General features: G+C 48.2%; 1 protein-coding gene across 3 annotated transcripts; it reads left to right on the top strand.

Moving 5' to 3' along the window:
* The first annotated feature begins 3 nt into the window (after positions 1 to 3).
* Positions 4 to 10,228, top strand: TMEM171 (transmembrane protein 171). Of its 3 annotated transcripts, none has more exons than XR_002828314.1 (4): positions 4 to 518; positions 3,007 to 3,711; positions 7,516 to 7,757; positions 9,950 to 10,078. XR_002828314.1 is itself a non-coding variant. In XM_006081339.3 (4 exons), the coding sequence occupies exons 2-4, from the start codon at positions 3,075 to 3,077 to the stop codon at positions 10,146 to 10,148; spliced, it is 975 nt and encodes a 324-aa protein (XP_006081401.1). In that variant the 5' UTR covers positions 4 to 518; positions 3,007 to 3,074; the 3' UTR covers positions 10,149 to 10,228. The 3 variants fall into 3 exon arrangements, 2 of the variants coding, with proteins under 2 accessions (XP_006081401.1, XP_006081400.1); XM_006081339.3 differs by having other exon boundaries at positions 7,516 to 7,657; positions 9,953 to 10,228; XM_006081338.3 differs by having other exon boundaries at positions 7,516 to 7,657; positions 9,950 to 10,228.
* The last annotated feature ends 11,045 nt before the right edge of the window (positions 10,229 to 21,273 follow it).

Here is a 21,273-nt window from a genome sequence, read left to right as displayed (position 1 = left end):
GGAAGGCGGGGAGCCCACGCGGTAGGGGAAGACGCTTCCCTTTCTCACGCCCCCTCCCCGAACCCTGGAACCCAGCCCCGAAGGAAACGCGCTCCCTTCCCGCTGCGGGATCTCGGCTGGCGCAGCGCCGCTCGGCCAGCCAGGAGGAGACCTCCAATCGCCGCCCCGACTCCCCGAGGGGTTTTTCTCGGATCCCTCGTGCCCACGGTCACGGGCGCGGGAGCGGCCAGGGCCGGCGGACCTTCGCTCTGCATTCCCAGGTTTGGGCGCCTTCGGCCCCGAAGGGAAGCACCCCGGTGGCAGCCAGCTCCCGCCAGTCCGCCCTGCCCTGCCCGCCGCCCGGCCGCCGCGCCTCCTGGCACCGCCTCCTCCAGTAAATACAGTGGCGGCCCGCCCTCCGCGCCGGGACCCGCAGGTGGAGTGTGCGGTGCGGCACCGCCGAGAGCCCAACCCGAGGCAGAGCCGGGCTCCGAGAAGCGCCCCGGAGCAGGCAGCGCGCACGCAGGACCCAGTCGCAGGTAAGCGGCTCCGGCCCTGCCGCGCCTCTCGCGCCCCAGGGTTTGCGCCGAGGCGGGGTGCGCAGAGCGGCGCCAGCGCCGAGGATCCCGCACTAACCTTTCCCGGGGAGACGCGAACACAGGCTCCCTAAAACCCACGGAGCTATTTCCCGTAAAAGACACTTGCCTCTCCTGCCTGGATCCCCAAACACACCCGAGCGTTGGATGTAGTTAGGCGCTGCTGATCTGGAAATGTCCTTTGGAACACGGACAGTGTGAGGGAGGCGAATTTGGCTGTGGGAAATTAGGGGTAGGTTGGTGTTTAGAAAAGGCTTAATTGTCTATTCGTCTATGTGTCCGATCGTGGGTTCATGTGCGAGAGAGAATAGACAGACTGACTGACCCCACTACCCACACACTGTTCTGCATCAGGGATGAGCACCGATGCAGGTCCTTGATCCACTAGGCCCTGGGAAGAGGGTACAAGTCCACATGGGGCTTCTGTTTTCTTCACTGGTGTTTGGGAATTTGCCTGTAGAGTCCCAGTGGTTCTCAACCTGTGGGTCGCGACCCCTTTGGGGGTCGCCTAAGACCATCGGAAAACACATATATAATTACATATTGTTTTTGTGATTAATCACTATGCTTTAATTATGTTCAATTTGTAACAGTGAAATTGGGGGTCACCACAACATGAGGAACTGTATTAAAGGGTCGCGGCGTGAGGAAGGTTGAGAACCACTGCTATACGGTTGAAGCCTTGTCACTCACTCCAAATTTGAAGGTGTCAGGAATACAGTGAATTCCTGATAGGACTTTGTAGCAGAGACGCACCCTCATCTCTGGGACCAGCAAAAGGGATTACATGATTCAGAAATTTTAAAAAAATAGTGCAATACTTTAAGTCTTTGTCTCAGCTTAACTGCATCGTCATAAATAGTTCTTCCAAGTCTAACAATGAAAACATACATCGCCTTCTTCCTTCAGCTTCCTTTTGATTCTATCATATTTTTCCTGGAAAATTACTTCCTCGTGGAAGACAGTCCGTTTGCTTTCCTTACCTGACCTGACCCCATTTGGTCATGATTTGGGTTTGTCAGATGGCCTTGGTTTCAGAGCCGCGGGCTTGAGCTCCTTCGTGTGACCACGGATGCAGGTGGCACAGCTATTTTAAAAGGTTTTCTTCCCGTGAGCAGTGAGGACAGTCTTCACCCTCGGATTGTCCTTTCGAGCGCCCCGACTTGAATATCCCATTCACTAGAGCAAACAAGATAACTGGATAGCAGTCAGCCTGCGTAAACCAGACCACTCTTCAACCACTGCTCCCGATACTCAATACGAGATACCCTTGAAGCGCAGGGCTGGGGTGATCTTGGGGAAAGTGCTTTCCCACTTGACTCACTTGTACTCTTCTTTCAAAGTCAGGTTCTATTGCTGTTTAACTGGTGATTTTATCAGCTGCTTATTTTTAACAGCCTAAGCCTCTTTGTGGAAGTGGGTGGCACCATGAAGGAGGGTGAGCGTGAGGCTGCCCAGCCACCTGTGAGACAGGGCTCCACCCCGCCCCCGGCTGGGCCACGCTCCCTGGGTTCCTCCCAGGCCCACGCAGCCAGGCCGCCAGATTTCAGGCCCAGGAAGCCCCCGAGTGAGAACTCGAGCATCACATTTTGACAGAATTAACTTAATACCCACCAAACTCGCTGCGTTCCTGCACTGCCTTCCCAGTCCATTGACACTGCTGAACTTGGCTGTCCTGGAGATGTAGCCTTAGCATGAAGCACGGAATGGAAAGTTGCTGCGGGTCTAAAACAGGAAATGGAAAGTTAGTGACTGAACAAAAATTTACCGGCGTGGAAATGCTCAGAGCAGCTGTGATGAAATGTGGGATGTCTGTAAATCAACAATAATCCCTGTGGTTCTTCCCTCACTCGCCATTGTTTGTTTGCCTGGGTGAGTGAGTTTGTAAGACTCAGAACAGGAAAAGCCACACCCGGTTACTTTTGCTATATGGGTTTTAAAGAATTTTATTAAAATTAAAAGAAGTTTTTTAATTACAGTTGATATTCAATATTATATTAGTTTCAAGTGTACAGTGTAGACATTTAAATAGCTTATGAAGTGACCCCCGATAAGTCTAGTACCCCCCTTACATCATACATGGTTATTATAATATTATTGACTATATTCCCTATGCTGTACTTTACATCCCCATAAGGAGTTTTTTGTTTGTTTGTTTGTTTTTTGTTTTTTTTTTTAGAGATACTCTTAGGTGCATGGTAATTGCATTTCTTCTTCTTGAATATCTTCATAAAATTAAATATTCAGGAGTTTCTGAATGCCCGTCCTTCTGACTCATAAACCAACTCATTGTTCTACAGTGTAGCAGTGGGGTGAAGTTCTATTCCCCATGAGTTCATCTTGGTGTGACTTCTGAAATGGCCAGCAAAAGAACAGGGTGGGTGAGGGACACCTGTGCCCGCTTTAATTTGGTGTGTGGTTCTGTTTGCAGGGCTGTTGAAGCCACTGGAGGGAAGGTAACACAGCCCACCCCTCTCCGGGGAGGGGCCCCTTCTGGCCATGTCTCCTGCAGCAGCTGAACCAGATGGGGTCCAGCGAGACAGGCATGTCAGCATGCTCATCTTCTTCCTTTTCGTCTTTGGTGCCATCCTGCTGTTTGTGGGGGTCCTGCTCTCCATCTTTGGGTTCCAGGCATGCCAATACAAACCCCACCCAGATTGCAGCCTGGTGCTGAAGGTCGCTGGGCCCGCGTGTGCCGCAGTTGGGCTCGGGGCCGTGATCCTGGCCCGCTCCCGGGCACTCCTTCAGTTCCGGCAGGGGCGCTGTCGGGGCAACCGGGCGGACTCCGACCGGCCCTTCATCTGCGGAGAGAGCCGCCAGTTTGCCCAGTGCCTCATCTTTGGATTTCTGTTCTTGACCAGCGGCATGCTCATCAGCATATTGGGCATTTGGGTCCCTGGCTGTGGCTCAGACTGGGAGCAGGAACCACTGAATGAGACAGACACTGCCGACGAGGAGCCCCAGATCTGTGGATTCCTGTCCCTGCAGATCATGGGACCCTTGATTGTGCTCATGGGACTGTGTTTCTTCGTGGTCGCCCATGTTAAGAAGAGAAACAACTTGAACGAGGGCCAGAATGCCTCTGAAAGCGAAGAGAGACAGACCCAGAACACGGAGCCTGTGCAGGTCACTGTAGGTGCGTGGCTTCATTCCTGTGCGTGCTCACATCACAGTGGCTGTTCATCAAGGCTTCCCTGGGCCTGGCCTAGGTTCTCTCTCTCTCTCTCTCTCTCTCTCTCTCTCTCTCTCTCTCTCTCTCACACACACACACACACACACACACACACACACACAGTGCTGCTGCTATGGTAGGCCCCATAGAAGTCCTTGTATACATCATTTTGCCCCAGGAATTCCATATTATTTAGCAAATGCTTTGGGACATTAAGTGGTAACCTTGAGTAATGTCACAGAGCAAATTTAGAGGAAAGTGGAAAGAATCTCAAGGACAGCCTGCAAGTCCTCTCACCTTAGGGACCTGCCAAGTGACCCTCCTCCCCCTGTTATTCTCACACTAAAACCTGTGGCACTTCGCATTGCTGGACACATGAGTTCGCATCCCGTTTATATATCCATAAAGTGAGCATTTCTAAGATTCCTTCCAGCACTGACTTTCCAGGATTCTGAATCTGTCCCAAGTCCACCGGTCTTCTATGTTTTGAGAGGCCTTCTGTTTTCTGCATTGTTCTTTATTTTCTGTAACTTCAGGATTAGGGCAAAGTTGGGAAGCAGTGGCATAAATGAAGATGAAATGTGGCAACACCTGTCCCTTCTTTCCCCCATGGAATGCCTAGGAGTTCCTTTTGGGTCCCTTGATTCTGCTGAATAGATGGCTTACCATTTCCCAGGGTCACACCCCCCCCCCCCCCAAGAACAATGTCAGTAACTTTGGCCTCAGCTTCACACAACCAAGAAAAAACCTATTGCTACTCGTTTTTGCAAATTACTGTACTGCGGTTTTCCCCCCAGTCTCCTTTAGAAAGCTCTGAAGCCACATCCTTGACCTCTAAAAGGCTAAGCAAGGAGAATCGCAGAGCAGAAACCATGGAGGGAACAGAGGAGGAGAGTGGCGAGTGAGAGGCTCCTTGTGTCCGGGGCTGTCTACAGAGCCAGCAGTGCTCCCAGCAGAGACTGGGCGGTCCCTGGGCTGCGGGCCCTGCAGGGCACCAGCCTCAGAGAGGAAGGGCAGATGGACTTACAGACAATCCTTGCATTGAGCCAGGGTTGATGCTCCCAGCTTATTTCATTGTGTATTTATATACTATGGTGACAACACAAATATTAGTTATCTATTAATAACAGCTAACACATATGTCAAGTTTACTCCTGTGCTAAACACGCATCTTAATGTTCTTCAAGGGCCTATTGTGTGAAATGCCTTCACTTCCCCAAGGACCAACTGAGGCAGATACTCTTAGTATCTCCATGTTAGAGATGAAGAAACGAAGGCCCAGGGATGTTAAGTAATTTGCTCAAGATCGCAAAGTAGCAAGCGGCAGAGCCAGGATCCAAACCCAGGCGGGTGGGCACTCATATACTATGGCCCTTGCATTGCACGGGGCTGGAGTTCTGTTTCTGCTGGTTTTGTCTTCACCTGGGTTCTGGGTAGTTGTCACATGACAAAAGGGCTCACCCAATATAGATGGTCTCAGTCCTTTCGGGGAGCACAGTGGGGTCCATGAGAACACCCTCATGGGATGCTCAGTGTTCACTTAGTTGGGGGGACATTTTGAGGTGTGCCCTTTGGATATGCTATTAGGAGAGTTTGGGGGCAGCCTCTGTCCTGGTGGCTGGAATGTGGGGGGCAGTGGGTTGCGTGGTTCTAACCCCTGGGCAGTTCTATCCTGCTGTCGGCACTGCATAGTTTAAAATCTTAAAATCTTTTCTACTTAACCCTTTAAATCTCATCAAGCCTGTGAAAATCGGGCACCCTAACTCCTTGTTTTTCTCTCCTTTATATTATGGCATGGGGTTTACATTTTTAGAAATCAAGACTTTTAGTACAATTGATAAGACTCTGGACATTGTCTCTAATGGTCAGTTCTGCCTTATGAGGGAAACTGGGGTGATAAGAGGCAGTTCTTGGCTCAGCCCCAGAATTCAGCTGTTCCCCCTACACCCGCTGGTAGATAAACATACTCAGTGCTGGACCTGGGCACGCAGCAGGTATGGGAGACAGCCCTCCCTGACGGGTATGATGCCAAGTCATGGAGGACACCAAGTCCTACAGGGCCTAGTGACAGGGAAGCCCCGGGGGGTTGAGGGAGACTTTTTTCCTGTTGAGAGCAGATTGTGAGTGTGGGAGGCTGGGAGCTGACTGGCAGATGGACAAGCCCAGAGATAACTGTTGACTTTGCACATTTCCTTGTTGGTGTTTGATGTTTGATAGGTGAGTGGCCTGCTTTAGAGGCTTATTCCCAAGTCCTATGTCCTACAATGTGTAATTAAAGCGAACACTTAACCTTAACTTCCTCTGACCTACCCTGAAGAAAATGAAAAGCCAAGCATTATGCTTTATCAATTTAGATTAGCAAGGTAAGCTCCAACAGCTAGGAGCGGTGGAGTTCACGCCCAAGGGGCAGAGTGGAACCACTGGCCAGGACTGCCAGTTGGGAGTGTTTCTCCAGACATGCAAATAAGTGCCACATGCTGGCGCAGTGTGAAGAAAGCAGCTGTGAGGGCTGAGGGCGTGGGACAGCTGAGAGGGTTTGCTCTTTGCCCAGCACTGTTTTAATGGCTGCCCGTGAATCCACTTCTCCTACCTGCCCTGAGGCAGGTTCAGTGATGGCCTACAATTGACAGATGTGGCAGCTGAGGCCTAGAGGGATTCAATAACTTGTTCAGGGCCATGCTGGGTTGTTAACTGGCAAATGGGACCCGGGAGCTCTAAAGAATCCTGTCCTTAGCTAGGCAAGCATCAGATCTGCTGCCCAGCACAAACCCGGCTCCTTCCACAGAGAGGAAGCAGTTTAGAGCTTGCATCTGGTCCCTCGGTTCTCCTCCCCAAAACACAGGTGCCTGGCTAGAAATGCTGCAAAGTTTGACTGTGTTTTGTGAAGCCTGGTGAAATATTGGCAGGTAAAGACTCTACAAGAGCATAAACCACAGCTATCGCGATGCCAATGATGGGACGTAGGGTAGCCAATCTGTTCAGAGGTGAAACTGCATTTGAGGAACAAGGCACTTGATCCAACACTAACTTTTGATGAATTAAAAATGTAAGTTAAGCCCAGCTGGTGTGGTTTAGTGGTTGAGTGTCAACCTATGAGCCAGGAGGTCACGGTTCCATTCCCAGTCAAGGCACATGCCTAGGTTTTGGGCTTGATTCCAGGTGGGGAGTGTGCAGGAGGCAGCCGATCGATGATTCTCTCACATCATTGATGTTTCTCTCTCTCTCCCCCACTCCCTTCCTCTCTGAAATCAATAAAACAAAAAGAAAAGAAAACAAATTGTAAGTTAAAGACAAGAAAAACTTTAAAGCTGTACACATCCCAAGGGAGGCACACGGTTAGAAAATGCTTCACTGAAATGCTTTAGCTCAGACAATGAGAAAGGCCTACTATTTTTTAAAAATTGTGGTAAAATACATATAATATAAATTTTACCATGTTGACAGTTTTTAAGTGTATGGTGGCATTGAGTACATTCACAATGTTGTACAATTGTCACCACTCTCAATTTCCAGAAGTTTCTCCTCATCCCAAACAGAAACTTGGCACCCCTTAAATACTCACTCCATCTCCCCCTACCCCCAGCCCCTGGCAACCTCTACCTTCTGTCTCTAAATCTGATCAAACCACTTTTTGATTCTGTAGTTGGCATAGGGGTTGTGACTATTTCTATAGATGAGCCAAATCCGTACTCAATTTATTTTGCGCTTGCTAATTTGTTTGCACTTATTGCTTATCCATCTTCCACAAAACATTGTGTGTCTCCTTAGGTGATGCCGTGATCATATTCCCGCCCCCTCCGCCTCCTTACTTTCCTGAGTCTTCAGCTTCTGCCGTGACCAGAAGTCCTGGAGCAGACAGTTTGCTTCCAAATGAAAATCCGCCTTCATATTACAGTATTTTTAACCATGGGTAAGACTTTGCCTTTGAACTCCAAGAGAAGCATCTTCATCATTGCAGGCCTGTACCTCATTTTGGGCCAGATGAGCTGGAAGGCTGCAGTAGAGGAGTAGTAAGCATCAGAGTGTATCTTTTCTTGCTGACGTTATGTCAGAATTATTGCCTATTGTTAACAGTACCTTTCAGGAAACTTTGGGCAGCACATAAGTTAAAAATTATAAAAGTGGTTGTGCCTGGTTAATGTGGAGCCTTCTCCAGCCATCTTTCTGTGCTCCTAGCAGGGGCGACCCTCACAATGTTTAACAACCCGTCTGCCAAACTGAGCCGGGCTCGGGAGGCCCCTGCTTGCTGCTTTAGATTGTAGGGAGATGTGGGGGTCCCAGGGCACCTGCAGGAGGTACAGAGGGTGTTAGTAACTAGTGGACGTTCTTGAGTGACCGGCTAAAGTCACTGCACCCTGACCTGACCAAGCTGCATTTTCCCTTCAATATTAAGTTGTTCCCCGGGCCTCAGAGCCTCTCGGATTAACTGAAGAGACATAGAAGATCCCCCACGTGCCACAAATTAGGAGGCGTGCATGTGGTCAGATGAAAGAGCAGAAATCTAAGGGCTTTTCCTTTAGGCAGAGCAAAGCAGTTGAAGGTTTTGGAGTCAGAGCGATGGGCTCCGAGCCGTTGGTTAGCACAGTTCACAACAGGAAAGGCTGGCCGTGGCCAGACCGGTGGGCGCTGAGTCTCATGGACAGGCTGAGGTACCAGGAGCCAGACTGGCGGTGAGTGGGGGGATGGGGGGGAATGGAGAGGACAGTGAGGAGGAGCGGAGATTGTCATGTAAGGGGAGTGACAGGGACAGTGGATGTCCCTGGCAGAGGAGGAGGTGGGACTGAGCTCAGGGTACGCGGGGGAAGATGGTGCACAGGCTCGTGGTAGAGGGGCAGGCAGACTGAGAGGCTAGGCCTGGACAGAGAGGTGGAACTGGAAGAGGTTGCTGAGACAGGAGAGCAGCGGCTTAATGACGTGCCGAGGATCCATGGGGGCAGGCGTTACAGGAAGGAGTCCTGGGAAGTGCCAGGCAGGAGCAGGGCTGGCGAAGGCTCTGGTACCTTCTGAACGGGCGACCAGGATGTAGGAGGTGAAATCTTCGCTGCCAGAAGGTTTTACAGGGCAAGGTGAGTGGGCGAGCAGATCAGTGACAGCTGACTTCTGAGACATGGAGACGTGCATTTTTGAAAGCAGTGGGAAGCAGGGCACCAGAGCTGCTGTGAGCCGGCGGGGATGGGTGCTGCCTGGGCTGGTCATCACCTTCGGAGGCACTTGTCCTTGTGCTGCAGACGGGGCGGTGAGCTGGAGAGCTGACCAGAGACGAGTGTAGGAACTGCCCTGCATGGATGAAGGGGCGGTTAGGGTCTGGACATTTGTAGAATTCTGTTCGTGACTTTTTCTACTCTTTTCTCCAATGATGAACTTCTCCAAGCCCCAAAGTAAATGTCTATTAACTTAAAAAAAAAAGACTCCTGCTGCTGTGATGATTTCTGTGTGCCAGTCTGCTTTCCTTGCATTACCCCGTATAATTCTCAGTCTCAGGAGGTCTGCACTGTTATCCCCATTTTACAGACGCGGAACCGAGGCTTAGCCACCGCACAGCTAGAAAGCAGCAGGATGGAAATTCAGATGAGGTCTGCCTGGTGCCAACGCCCACTCCATTAATGACTATGCCTTCCTGCTTCCTTCACGTTTTTGGCCCAATGATTTAATTTTCTGTTTGCTGTCCACCTTACGTTAGCTGCCTCAGAAGACACAGTAGCAGAGAACAGTAACTGTGTGTGCTCTTTGGGGGCGGCACCTGTACATTTGTGCTCCAGGTCTTTTCAGTGACAAAGGAAATGACAACAGGAGTGAGACTGTCCTAATGTTACTATCAGCTCTAAGGAAAGTAAGGGGCAAGGAATGAAAACATATCTATATATATAAAAGGCTGATATGCAAAGTGTCCCCTTGGGAGTTCGACCAGGAGACCAGGAGTTTGATCACTTGCTATGAACTGCGCTGACCACCAGGGGGTGGCGCAGAATGAAGGAAGGCCCCAGCCGGCAGCCAGCAGCTGGGGAAGGGAGGCCCCGGCTGGCAGCTAGAAGGCCCTGATCGGCCCTGATCGCCAGACAGGCCTAGGGACCCTACCCATGCAGGAATTTCATGCTCTGGGCCTCTAGTGTATAAATAATAGAATGTGAAAAAATGACTCCTTAGGTCCTTGTACATTTGAAAAGAACCTTCTCCTCCCTTTCATGTTCTCTCTCTCTTTCAGCAGGACTCCAGCTCCTGAGGGCCAAGGCACAGCCCCTGAGAGAGAGCGTGTATCCATCTACACCATTTCGGGGACTCCTTCGTCCTCTGAGACCTCCCACACACCACATCTCTCGTCTGAACTGCCTCCCAGATACGAAGAGAAAGAATCTGCTGCAGCCGCATCCTTGTCTCCCTCTTCTCAGCCTTCCCCACCATGAACTAGTGACTCTGGTTCAATTTTACATAGAACCGATCACTATTTTATTTAATTTGTTTTTTAATAAAAAGTACAATAGCATTGGCTATGTTCTGATTTCCCTGGTGCAGCATCAACAGCAGTGACAAACCTTCACATACACGAGAGGGTCAGGGACGGAAAGTTAAAATGAGGCATATATGACATTCTGAGCTAGGATGGGGTAAGGCACTTTGGGGGCTTCAGAGGTCATTGCAGGATGAGAAGAAGAGCAGACATTCAATAATTAGTAATTTGCCCTGCCCTATCTATCTATATATATAAAACCCTAATATGCAAATAGACCAAATGGCAGAACAATAAAAAAACCGGTTGCTATGTTGTGCACTGACCACCAGGGGGTGCATGCAGAACATGGCAGGCGTTGACCATGGGGGGATGCTGGAGCAGGTGAGTGAGGGCGCCAGACCAAGGCAGGGTGCCAGTTGCTGTCATCAGGGCAAGCCTCTGGTGGTTACTGAAAATTCTTTGCTCCTGCATGCCACGGTCCTACTCGGTGCTTGCACCTGCTGCTAGCGCTGGCCCTGCTCGCACCCGCTGCCAGCTCCCGGCGCCGGTCCCAATCACTTGGCATCATCAGTGAGTGTGAGCAGTGGCTGCCAGCCATGATCGCCCCTGAGGGCTTCTCCACCTCCTCCTGCTCCTGAGGGGTGATCGGGGGAGCAGTGGCCGGCCCCAATCGCTCTGCACCATCAGTGGGTGTGAGTGGGGCCAGTGCCATCAGCGCGTGGGAGCAGCAGCGGTGGGAGTGGGGCTGCCGGCTGACGGGACCAGGGCAGCGGCAGGAGGGGCCAGGCAGGGGCGTGGAGGATGGGCCAAGACCTGCCCCTGTGCCCACCGCAGCCTTGTGGCCCACAGTTCCTTTCAAGGTGCACAAATTCGTGCACTGGGCCCCTAGTAGGTAGATAAAGTTATCTCTGATAATTTCTTATTATGGGCAAGGCCCCTAATTCAAGTTCTTGTAATCTAGGTAGTTAAAAAGAGAGAAGGGCAGAAGTTTCTCTTGAAGCATTTTGGTTGCCTTTAGTTCAAAATAATTTGCATACCACAGAGCACATCTTGGGGTGACTCACACAGGTTAAGCTGTTAGGGCTTCACACCCTGGGAGAGGCAAATTGCCTCCAGCCGGCACAGTCATGTAGGCAGGTTCTCTCACTTAGGCCTCTATTCCAGGTGCTTGGTGGGATCATTCCTATTGGATGAAGAAGATAAGGCTCAGAACTAATTAACTCACCCAAGGTCACATGCTTCTAAATGGAGAGGTGGGGCCTGAACCCAGCTAGGTGGTTTCTGAAAGCCAGGCGCACGCGTCAGGACCCTGTGCTGTCAAAGGCCAACCAGAGTGGGTGTTAATGTTCAGCTGCGTCCATTCTGCCTCCAGTGTTAATTGCTTCTGAGGCCGAGAAACCAGATTGCTCTCCTAGTTTCATTATTATTTCTTCTTCTTCATCTTTCCCTTTCTCTTCCTCTCCTTCCGCCTCCTCTTTCTATTCCTTTTTTTTCTTTCCCTCATTTAGAAAGAAAGTAATCAGGGTAATAATTTACACTGGGCAGTTACCAGTATGCCGACATGCTGACGCCTCCTTATAGTGAAGTGACACTTTAAGAAAAACATTTCTTGGGATACTGTGGGAGCAAGAGTCCCCTGGAGAGGTCGGGCAGGATGTGCCTTTCTGTATTATCACAGCCCGGTGCCAAGCTGTCTGGACTGACTTTTGTTCTCGTAAGGCTGCTGCTGAACACAAACTTTTGTATAGTTGGGTACAATGATAAAAACATGTATTTAATTCTAGATTACATAAAGCTTAAGAAATAATCTCTAAGTATTAGCAGTTCTGCCTTGGAGAAACTGATTTAAAAATATATATATTTTTATTGATTTCAGAGAGGAAGGGAGAGGGAGAGAGAGATAGAAACATCAATGATGGGAATCATCAATCGGCTGCCTCCTGCACGCCCCCTGCTGGGCATTGAGCCCAAAACTCGGGCATGTGCCCCTGCCTGGAATCAAACCCGGGACCCCTCAGTCCACAGGCCGACACTCCATCCACTGAGCCAAACCAGGTAGGGCAAGAAACTGATTTTTAAAATATGAAATCGGTAGTAACTTAGCATTTTGGGTAACAAAATTTGATGTAGCAAAAATGTGAACTTTTTATGCCTTTTACACATGCCACATCCCCATTAAAATCAATGTTATCCAGCATGGAGGTGCCTGGAAGCAGAACTTCAGGGCCTTACTGCTCCAGTAGCCGAGCTGAAGTATAACTGCTCTCATGGGAATCGCCGCCGCAATAAATCAGGCCAGCAGCCTGCCCCAGCAGTGCCCATCTAGTCCTAAATTGGACATTTATTGGATTGAACTGCTCTTAAAATTCTGCACTTTTTTCCTGGAAGGTTAATTATTCACATTTTAAAATTAGAACAGAGGGTAGTTTATAACCACTTCCTCCTGCTGTTATTTGTTTATAATGATTAAGCTGAAATTTCTAGGTAGAATTAGTTTTAAACATTTATGAGTTCTCATGTACAATCAGGAGCCCTTTTCATGGCTCTGAGCTGGGAATTGACATGAAGTATTCTACCTTTGCATGCTAATCAACCTAAAAAAGCTTTTAGAAATGCTCAGGTGTAAGTTTGACCTCCTGGTTAAGGAAGTCTAATCTATTTCCATGAGTCTCTCTGGTACTCAGCAAAGTGGGGACTGAAGCCACAGCACAGAAAGGGGTCTCCCAGTGGGAGGCTGTTAACGGCAGGACTGACATCACAGGCAGCAGAGCTGCTGTGACTCATACAGTCAGAGGAAGAGGCAGCCTTTGCCTGCCAAGGTCTGGCAAAGGATGGCAGCATCTGAAAACCCACCTGGCTGCTGTTACGTCTTTTTTCCTTACGTTTTAACATTTTTAAAAATCGAGGTGAAATTCATATGCAGGCATACCTCGTTTTATTGCACTTTGCAGATGTTGCATTTTCTGTCAAATTGAAGGTTTGTGGTAACCCTTCAAGGAGCAATTCTACCGGCACCATTTTTCCAACAGGTTCAGATGAAGGTTAGCATTTTTCCCCCCTTTTTAGCAATAAAGGACTTTGTGTAAACAGAACTTTTATATGCGTTGGGAAACAAATTTGTGTGGTTCCTTTTATTGCAATATTCCCTTTAGTGCGGGAGTCTGGGGCTGAACCTAAGTATCTACAAGGTATGCCTGCACCATAACGTTAACCGGTTCAAAGTGAACAGTTCAGTGCATTCAGAACATTCACATGTTGTACAGCCACCACCTCTCTCGGGCTCCAAAACATTTTTATCCAAAATAAAACGCATTCCCTTTAAGCGGCCACTCCCATTCTCCTCCTCCTTCCCACCACTCCCCGCCCACCAGCAACCACCCATCTGTTTTCTGCTTCTATAGATTGACCCTTTTTGCGTATTTCATGTAATTGGGGTCATGTCCTATGTGACCTTCTGTCTGCCTTCTTTCATTTAGCACGTTTTTGAGATTTATCCACATTGTAATATGTATCAGTGCTTTATTCCTTTTAGAGCTGAATAATAGTCCACTGTATGTATGTGCCACAGTTTTGTTTATTCACTCATCCGTTGATGGACAATGGGGTTGCATTTGACTTTTGGCTGTTGTGAGTAATGCAGCAGTGAAATTCGTGTATAAGTATTTGTTGGAGTACCTGTTTTCAATTCTTTTGGGTATATACCTAGAAATGGAATTTCTGGATCATATGCTAACTTTTTAAAAAAAAGATTTTTATTGATTTTTAGGCAGAGAGGAAGGAAGAGAGAGAGACAGAGAGAAAAACATCAATGTGAGAGGGAAATATTGATCAGCTGCCTCCTGCATGCCCTACCAGGGATCAAGCCCACAACTCCAGGCATATGCCCTGGTCAGGAATCGAACTGGCAACCTCCTGGTGCACAGGACAATGCCCAACCACCTAAGCCACACCAGCCAAAGCTCATATGCTAACTTTAGTCTGAATTGTTGAGGAACTGTAGTTGTTTTCCACAGAAATTGCACCTTGTTATATTCCCACCAGCAATGGATAAGAGTTCCAATTCTTCCACACCCTTACCGATAGTATTTTATTTTTTAAATTAAAATTATATTATAGCCATCCTAGTTAATATAAAGTGGTAGCTCATGGTTTTGATTTGAATTTCTCTAATGACTAATAATGTTGAGAGTCTTCTCATGTGTTGTTTTTGAATATTATTAGTATTACTCCAGATTCTGCTCCTATGGTGTTGGATGGTGTGATGACTCACCTCATAGAAAATACTAGTAGTGAGGAAGTCTGCAAATTCAAAAAAGACACCCACACAAGGCGGGTGGTGCCGCCATGCTGCCGCTCCACTGTGAACACCCCTTCTTGTGAATTCTTTATTCTCCCTGGGGTCAGTTAAGGAACTGACCCCATCAACCAATTCAACTGAAACTAAAGCAATTTTTGACAAGGGAAGGTACCTTTGGTATTTCTTCAATTTATGAACTAAGGAGGAATGGGGCAGACCAAGAGAAACAGGTCTCAGGGAATGAGAGCCCAGGGGGAAGGTAAACATGTGTCCATACAGTTTCCACCTGAGAGGTGGGATTGGGGTGGGGAGAGGGACAGGAGGAGTTAAAGTGACCTCTGTGACATCCTCATGTGGTGTGACCGTTGGTGTTCTGGCATCGTTGCTGTGCAGAGGACTGCGTTTCCCATCGTTTCAGGGCAGGTTGTAGGAAAGGAATGGATCCAAGAGACAGGAAATCAGCCTTGGAAGGTGGCCTTACGTGGGCAGAAGAGGGAGGGTACATAGTCTGGATGGATCTTTCGAGGACCCAAGATGATAGGAACTATGGTAATTACTGAAAAAATTAAATTCCCGAGTCCCATTCTAAACTAGCCCAAAGAACCCAGATCTCCAGGGGGGACAATGTTTATCGTGTGAGAAACCTGGGAAACACTGCCCGTGGGAATAATAGAAACCGCAGAGGCGACAACAGCGTGTGGGCTCGATTACCTGGGTTACGAGCACCTTGTAATTTCTAGGCCCTCTGGGAGTCCTGTCACACACCCAGCCTGTGCCAAGGTCCTGGAGGGAAAGATGTAGGTTCACAGTCGCCCCAGTGTTGATGGCTTCACACAGCCTCCTTGACCCAGCCTCACAGCAGCTCTGTTGGGGATTCACGTGAGAGCCACCAGTGGAAGGGGAAACAAAGTCTGAGTTGCGTCCCCTGCTCTTTCCTCTCTCACCCGGGGAGTTCTCCTATGTTTTCAGACTGGAGGACCTTGAAATCACTTATTAAAGAAAGCATGGTTTTATCTTTGCTTCTTTGGGTTGGAAGACAAGATTGCTGCATATCTACATGATACAGATGAAGGGAACATAGTTGGGTTCACACGGAAAATGCCCAAGAGTGTGCAGGTGGGGAGCAGTATGAGCACTGCCCCTGCCGTCCTCTGGGGGACTCCCAGCTCCAGTGAACCCAGTTGAGAAAGTTCCCCCATCAGTGTGATGGGCTGGGCTCTGCCAGGTGCCATTCTGGACATAGAAAACACTGATCATTGAGCCTCTGAGGTAGGAGCTTCTCCGAGGAGAAGGAAGTCAGGAAGCACACTGTGGAGGTGGTGGGAGAGCTGGAGGGGAGAAATGTCCTCTGACTGTTGGTGGGGAACCACGCATGGCCGGTCAGCTTCATGCCATGAGCCTCCTGGGACCTGGCATACCTGGGATTCCTGGAGTATCATGCATGCTGCCACCAACCCGAGCACCCCAACGGGAGCAAAGTGGAGGGCCTGCATGCAGCTTTCCCTAATAAGGAATGCTTTGGGGAGGGTGGGGAGAGTCCAGCTGGATGAAGCATGGGACTGCTGGAAAGTACCGTCACTCAGGAGGTGCCCCAGCGTCTGGCTGAGGTGGGGCAGCGCTGGGAGTGCAGTGACTTCATCCCTCCCCTGTCCGAGGGTGGCAGACAGCAATGTGATGAGGAAGGCTGGTGGGCGGTATGCTCCTGGAGGCTGCTCGGGCCTGAAGGAGCCGGAACTTGGGCAGGGTGTGTTTGGGGGGCTGGTTGAGTCACCACTGCTCTCATGTGCAAAAAATCACTCATAGGACTTTTCCTTAGAGGCCTTGAACTAGCGAGTGAATCCAGCCTACCGGTACGTGGTGGGCCAAATGGATTATTTATCAGGAGGACTGTGCCTCTTCCATGAGATTGAGGGGCCAGGACCCAACATGATGGAAAGGTCCTGGGCTGGCCCTACAGGGGCTTGGTTCTTTCTCAAACTCAGAGCCACCCTATGTCCCCAACCCCACGTAGGAAGTGGCCATTTCTCTGTCTGTCAGGTCTCCTGGCCTGGCAGACACTTCCTGCGGTGCCCAGCCTTCACCTTAAGGTGCCTCCAAGACCTCCTTCTGCAGGCGCTGACGCTCTGCCCCTCCTCTTGGAACTGGGCAGTAAAGCTGCTAGCCCCTGCTCGCTGTCTTCCTGGCAGGCTGGAGTCCCCAGGAGCCTGCAGGCTGGGGTGAGAGCACAGCTCTGATAGGTGTCCCGGCGAGCTGCTTCTCTGCTGTGTCCCACTGACCCCTCCCTGCCGCTCTGGGAAAAGGAACAAGTTCCTGTAGGTCCCATGAGTAGGATCTGGCAGAGTCTGATGTCCTTCACCAGGCCTGTGTCCTTCACGGCTGTGCACTGGGAGGGGACCTTAGTGCCAGTCACACGAAGCCACAGGCAGGTCTCTGTATTTCCATCCCTGCCCATCACTGAGCCGTCCTTCCCTCTGGAAAGGAGCTAGAATTGCGGTCTAGCTCTCATGAAGGTCTTCTCTTTCTAGAGTAGGTTCCTGGCTTTGGAATTCTTCCTTTCTTTGAGTTACAATGTAATAGTACTACTAATTAAACTGAGTAAAGTAAAAGATTTTTTTGAATTTTTAAAAAATCCTTAAGATGTATCTCACTAAGTACATATGTACAATTTGAGTAGTATGTTGGAAGTCCTTGCCCTAACCGGTTTGGCTCAGTGGATAGAGCGTCGGCCTGTGGACTGAAGGGTCCCAGGTTCGATTCCGGTCATGGGCATGTACCTTGGTTGTGGGCACATCCCCAGTACGGGGTGTGCAGGAGGCAGCTGATTGATGTTTCTAACTCTCTATCCCTCTCCCTTCCTCTCTGTAAAAAAATCAATAAAAATATATTTTAAAAAAGAAGAAAGTCATTTAACGAATTGCTTTTATATTACCAATCTGATATGTAATTAGGGTCATTTATTCCCATTTATACTCAATATTAAAGTTAATATTGTTTTTCATTTAATAAATAATTTATTAATTATTTTATTTTATTTTTTGATTATTTTAAAATATTTTTTAATTACAGTTGACATACAATATTGTATTAATTTCCAGTGTACAACAAAGTGATTAGACATTTATATAACTTATGAAGTGATCACCTTGATAAGTCTAGTAACTGTCAACGGAAGAATGTCCAGCCTATGAAAAAGTTTTATAAGAGTTTGAGCCAAACTGAAAATTGCCAGGATGCCAAATCTCAACAAATTGAGAAAATGCTCTGGAGAATGGCAATTTTACAGCTTACTTTATACATTAAAATTGAAAGAGGAGATGTAAGGAAGGTTACCTGAAATCCATTGGTGGTGGATGAGGGAGGCGGGAGAAAGCAAAGCGGGGAAATCTCTGAGGCTGGATAAAAAGTAAAACGAGACACATATTTCTTCTCCATCGGAGGTGCAGGAAAGTTAACATTTGCAGCACACAGACATGGCATGTGGGCAGCAAGATAACAATGTGGTCTTGTGCTCTGGCGCCGGCGGTTGTGCCGTGGGGGGTCTGGAAAAGAAGCTTACTCTGACATTTCACAGGTGTGTTACCTTAGATGCACAAAGACAACCGACATTTTCAAAGTTAAAGATTGACCTTTGTCAAGGAAGCTACAGGCTTAGGACTTGACTACCCACCATGACCCGCTTCTAGTTAGGAATTTTATGTTCAGACCACCCTGTGCGATGACTTTGGTTTCTGGGTTTGTAAGGCCCGCCAGGCAGGCCTCTCCTGAGCTTGTCAGGTTTAGTATGTGGCCTCTTTTTTGTCCACATATTCATCTGACACCATACATAGTTATTATTGACTATATTCCCTGTGCTACTTTACATCCTGTGACTGTTTTTACAACTGGAATTTGAACATCTTATTTTAAAATGTTTTTATTGATTTCAGGGGGGAAGGAAGGAGGAGAGAGATATAGAAACATCAATGATGAAAGAATCATTGATCAGCTGCCTCCTGCACGACCCCTACTGAGGATCCAGCCTGCATCCCGGGGATGTGCCCTTGAGGCTGGACACAATCCAGATGTCCATCCATGGGTGAAGGATAAACAAACTGGTGTATTCATACAATGGAATATTACTCAGCAATAAAAAGGAACAGACTACTCACATATGCAACAACATAGATGAATCTCAAAAATATTATACTGTGTAAAGAAACAGGCAAAAGAATATCAACTGTATTATTGTATTTATGAAGTTCTTGACTATTTGCCTATAGATAGCTTATAGGCAAAGCGATCTATAGTGTAAAAATTAGATCAGTGGTTGCCTGGGGCAGGAGCTGAAGGGGTGGTTGGTTGCTAAGGTGGCATGAGGGAACATTTTCTGTATTTTGATTGGGGTAGTTGTTGTACCCTTAAAATAGAATGTTAATTTTACTTTAGTAAAAATATGTTAGACTAAAGAGAAATAATAACCAAATGCAATATGTGAATCCCAACGGTACCCTGATTTGCTGAAAACAGCTCTAAAAGATATTCTTAGTATGATGAGGAAATGTTGGATATGGCCGGCTGTTAGATGACGTTATAGAATTATTGCTAGTAGTCTTGGTATGCTCCTGTGGATGGGTGGAAGCATGTCCTTATTCCTAGGAGATGTGCACAGAAGTGTTTAGAATTGAAATGTCATGATGTCTGCCACTTACATTCAAATGGTTCATGAAGAACAAAAATATGTATACAAACACACAGAGATGAAACAAATCTGGCAGATATTAATAAGTGTTGAAGAAAAGTAGGGAGTATATAGATGTTCATTGTACTTGCAACTTTTCTCACTTTTCAACATTCCCCAGCAACTTTCCATAATAATGATTGGGGTAAGGAAAGTTAATATTGAGGTATAATGGCTTACCCTGAAGTCTACAAATTCTTCCTTAGAAGAGGACCCTTATAAAGACATGGCTAGAGTTATTTTCTCCCAGTGCTTCTGAGTGTGTGTGTGCTTTTGAACAGAATCCCGAGAACAAAGAGCATTACCTGGTTGCAGCTCTGCGGACTTGGCTTCCTCGGCAGCTCGCTGGGCCCGGGAGGGTCTCAGAACACACTGTGTCAGGAACACAGGGCTGGGCCACTTCTCTGCTGCCCTGGTCAGAGGGAGGTGAATGGTTGACTAGCTGCCCACCCTGCATGTTGAAGTGTTCTCTGAGCCTGCCCAGGTCACCCCCTTGCTCAACTCTGCCAGCCAAGCTAAAAGTCTCATCACAAACGCACTGAAAAAACAAGGCCCAGGTGGCCCTGTTTGCTGAAGAGTGAAAATCAGGTTTACACAGGCACCTTACAGAAGGTTACATTTTTGCATAAAAATGTCTCCCCTCCCACCCAAACCCACTAATGCCCTGGAGACTCTGCCCAGAGCCTGGGGCAGGTGAGGTCTTGGGGATGGTGAGAAGGGTAGGAAATCCTGTGCCTTCTCTGGAAGGGGCATTTTTAGCAAGTCCGGGGCGGAGCCAGTGAAGGGAGGGGCTGTTGAGTCTGAGGCCAGGAGGAGAAAGGGATGCTATGAAGTCCACACCTTGACCAGGAGGGAACTGAGTTCAAGGCGCCTGAATGTAGACCCTGTGAAATGTTACGGAAATGTCCCAGAGTTAAAGGCTGAGAAAGGTTCCCTGGACATGGCTGCTCGTGGGCTGGGGATCAGGGCCACGATCTCCTGGGGAATCGGGGAGGATATGGAGGCACAGGTGCAAACAATTTTTCCAGAAGTTTGGTGCAACACTGTGATGGCTGTGGAAGAAGCAGGGAGAGGGGAGAGGTTTTCCGTGGCTGGAGCCCAAGTGTGCTCCGGACTGCACTGAGAGGTGTGACCCCGACCCCGAGACAGGAGAGTTAAGAGAGGAAAGGGGAGGGGTGTGCTCATTCTCCTGCGGTTTATTTAACAAGGAGCTACCTCTCTAGATGGAGGGAATGCGAGAGGGGCAAAGAGACGTGGGAGGGAGGGTAAGATACTAGTGCCGCCCAGCTAGTGTTCCCACTGTGCATTCAAATGTCATGTCTTTAAAAATAAAGAGTGACCATACTTACAACCGTAGTGCATATTTGAAAGTCACTAAGAGAGTAAATCTTAAAAGTTTTCATCACGAGAAAAAAAAATTGTAACCATATATAGTGACGAATGTTAACTGGACTTACTGTGGTGATCATTTCATGATATTTACAAATACCAAATCATGTTGTACACCTGAAACTAATATAATGTTTTGTCAGGTATGCCTCCAAAACAATAAAGAACCTCATTTTATGTAGCTGTAGATCTAGGCCTACTTCTTATCATAGTTAATCCAGGAAGAGAGAGAGAGAAATAAAGAAACCAACAGGTATGTAGGGAGTCTGAGATAAAGGGGAAAGTCAAGCCACCAAGTGATGGAAAGAGTGGCAAAGCAGAGAAAGATACAAAGAAGAAACCACATAAAAACCCACCAGGAGATGGACAGCTGGGTCCCACACAGACCTGCTATGGGAAAGAGATTCAGATTGTCCCCTTGGGTGAATCATTGACTTTCATAGGGTAACACCCACCCTGAGGGTCTTTTCAGTTTGCCGCTGCTGCTTTCCTGCATCTCTAGGGAAAAGTCACACGGTCGGTAGCCATTATACCCAATTCAAGTATTTCGATCCAATAAATCTGTTTTTCTAACTTGACTGGGATCCATTCTCATTTGGAAGAGACTGGCAAAGAAGATAGATCAAATTATCTATATATATAAAAGGCTAAGTGACCAACTGTCCATCTGTCCGA

The sequence above is a fragment of the Myotis lucifugus genome, unplaced genomic scaffold (assembly GCF_000147115.1).
Source record: "Myotis lucifugus unplaced genomic scaffold, Myoluc2.0 scaffold_0, whole genome shotgun sequence".
Classification (NCBI taxonomy): Eukaryota; Metazoa; Chordata; class Mammalia; order Chiroptera; family Vespertilionidae; genus Myotis; species Myotis lucifugus.
The sequence above is the reverse complement of the archived record's forward strand: the minus strand, read 5'-3'. Positions and strand labels throughout refer to the sequence as shown.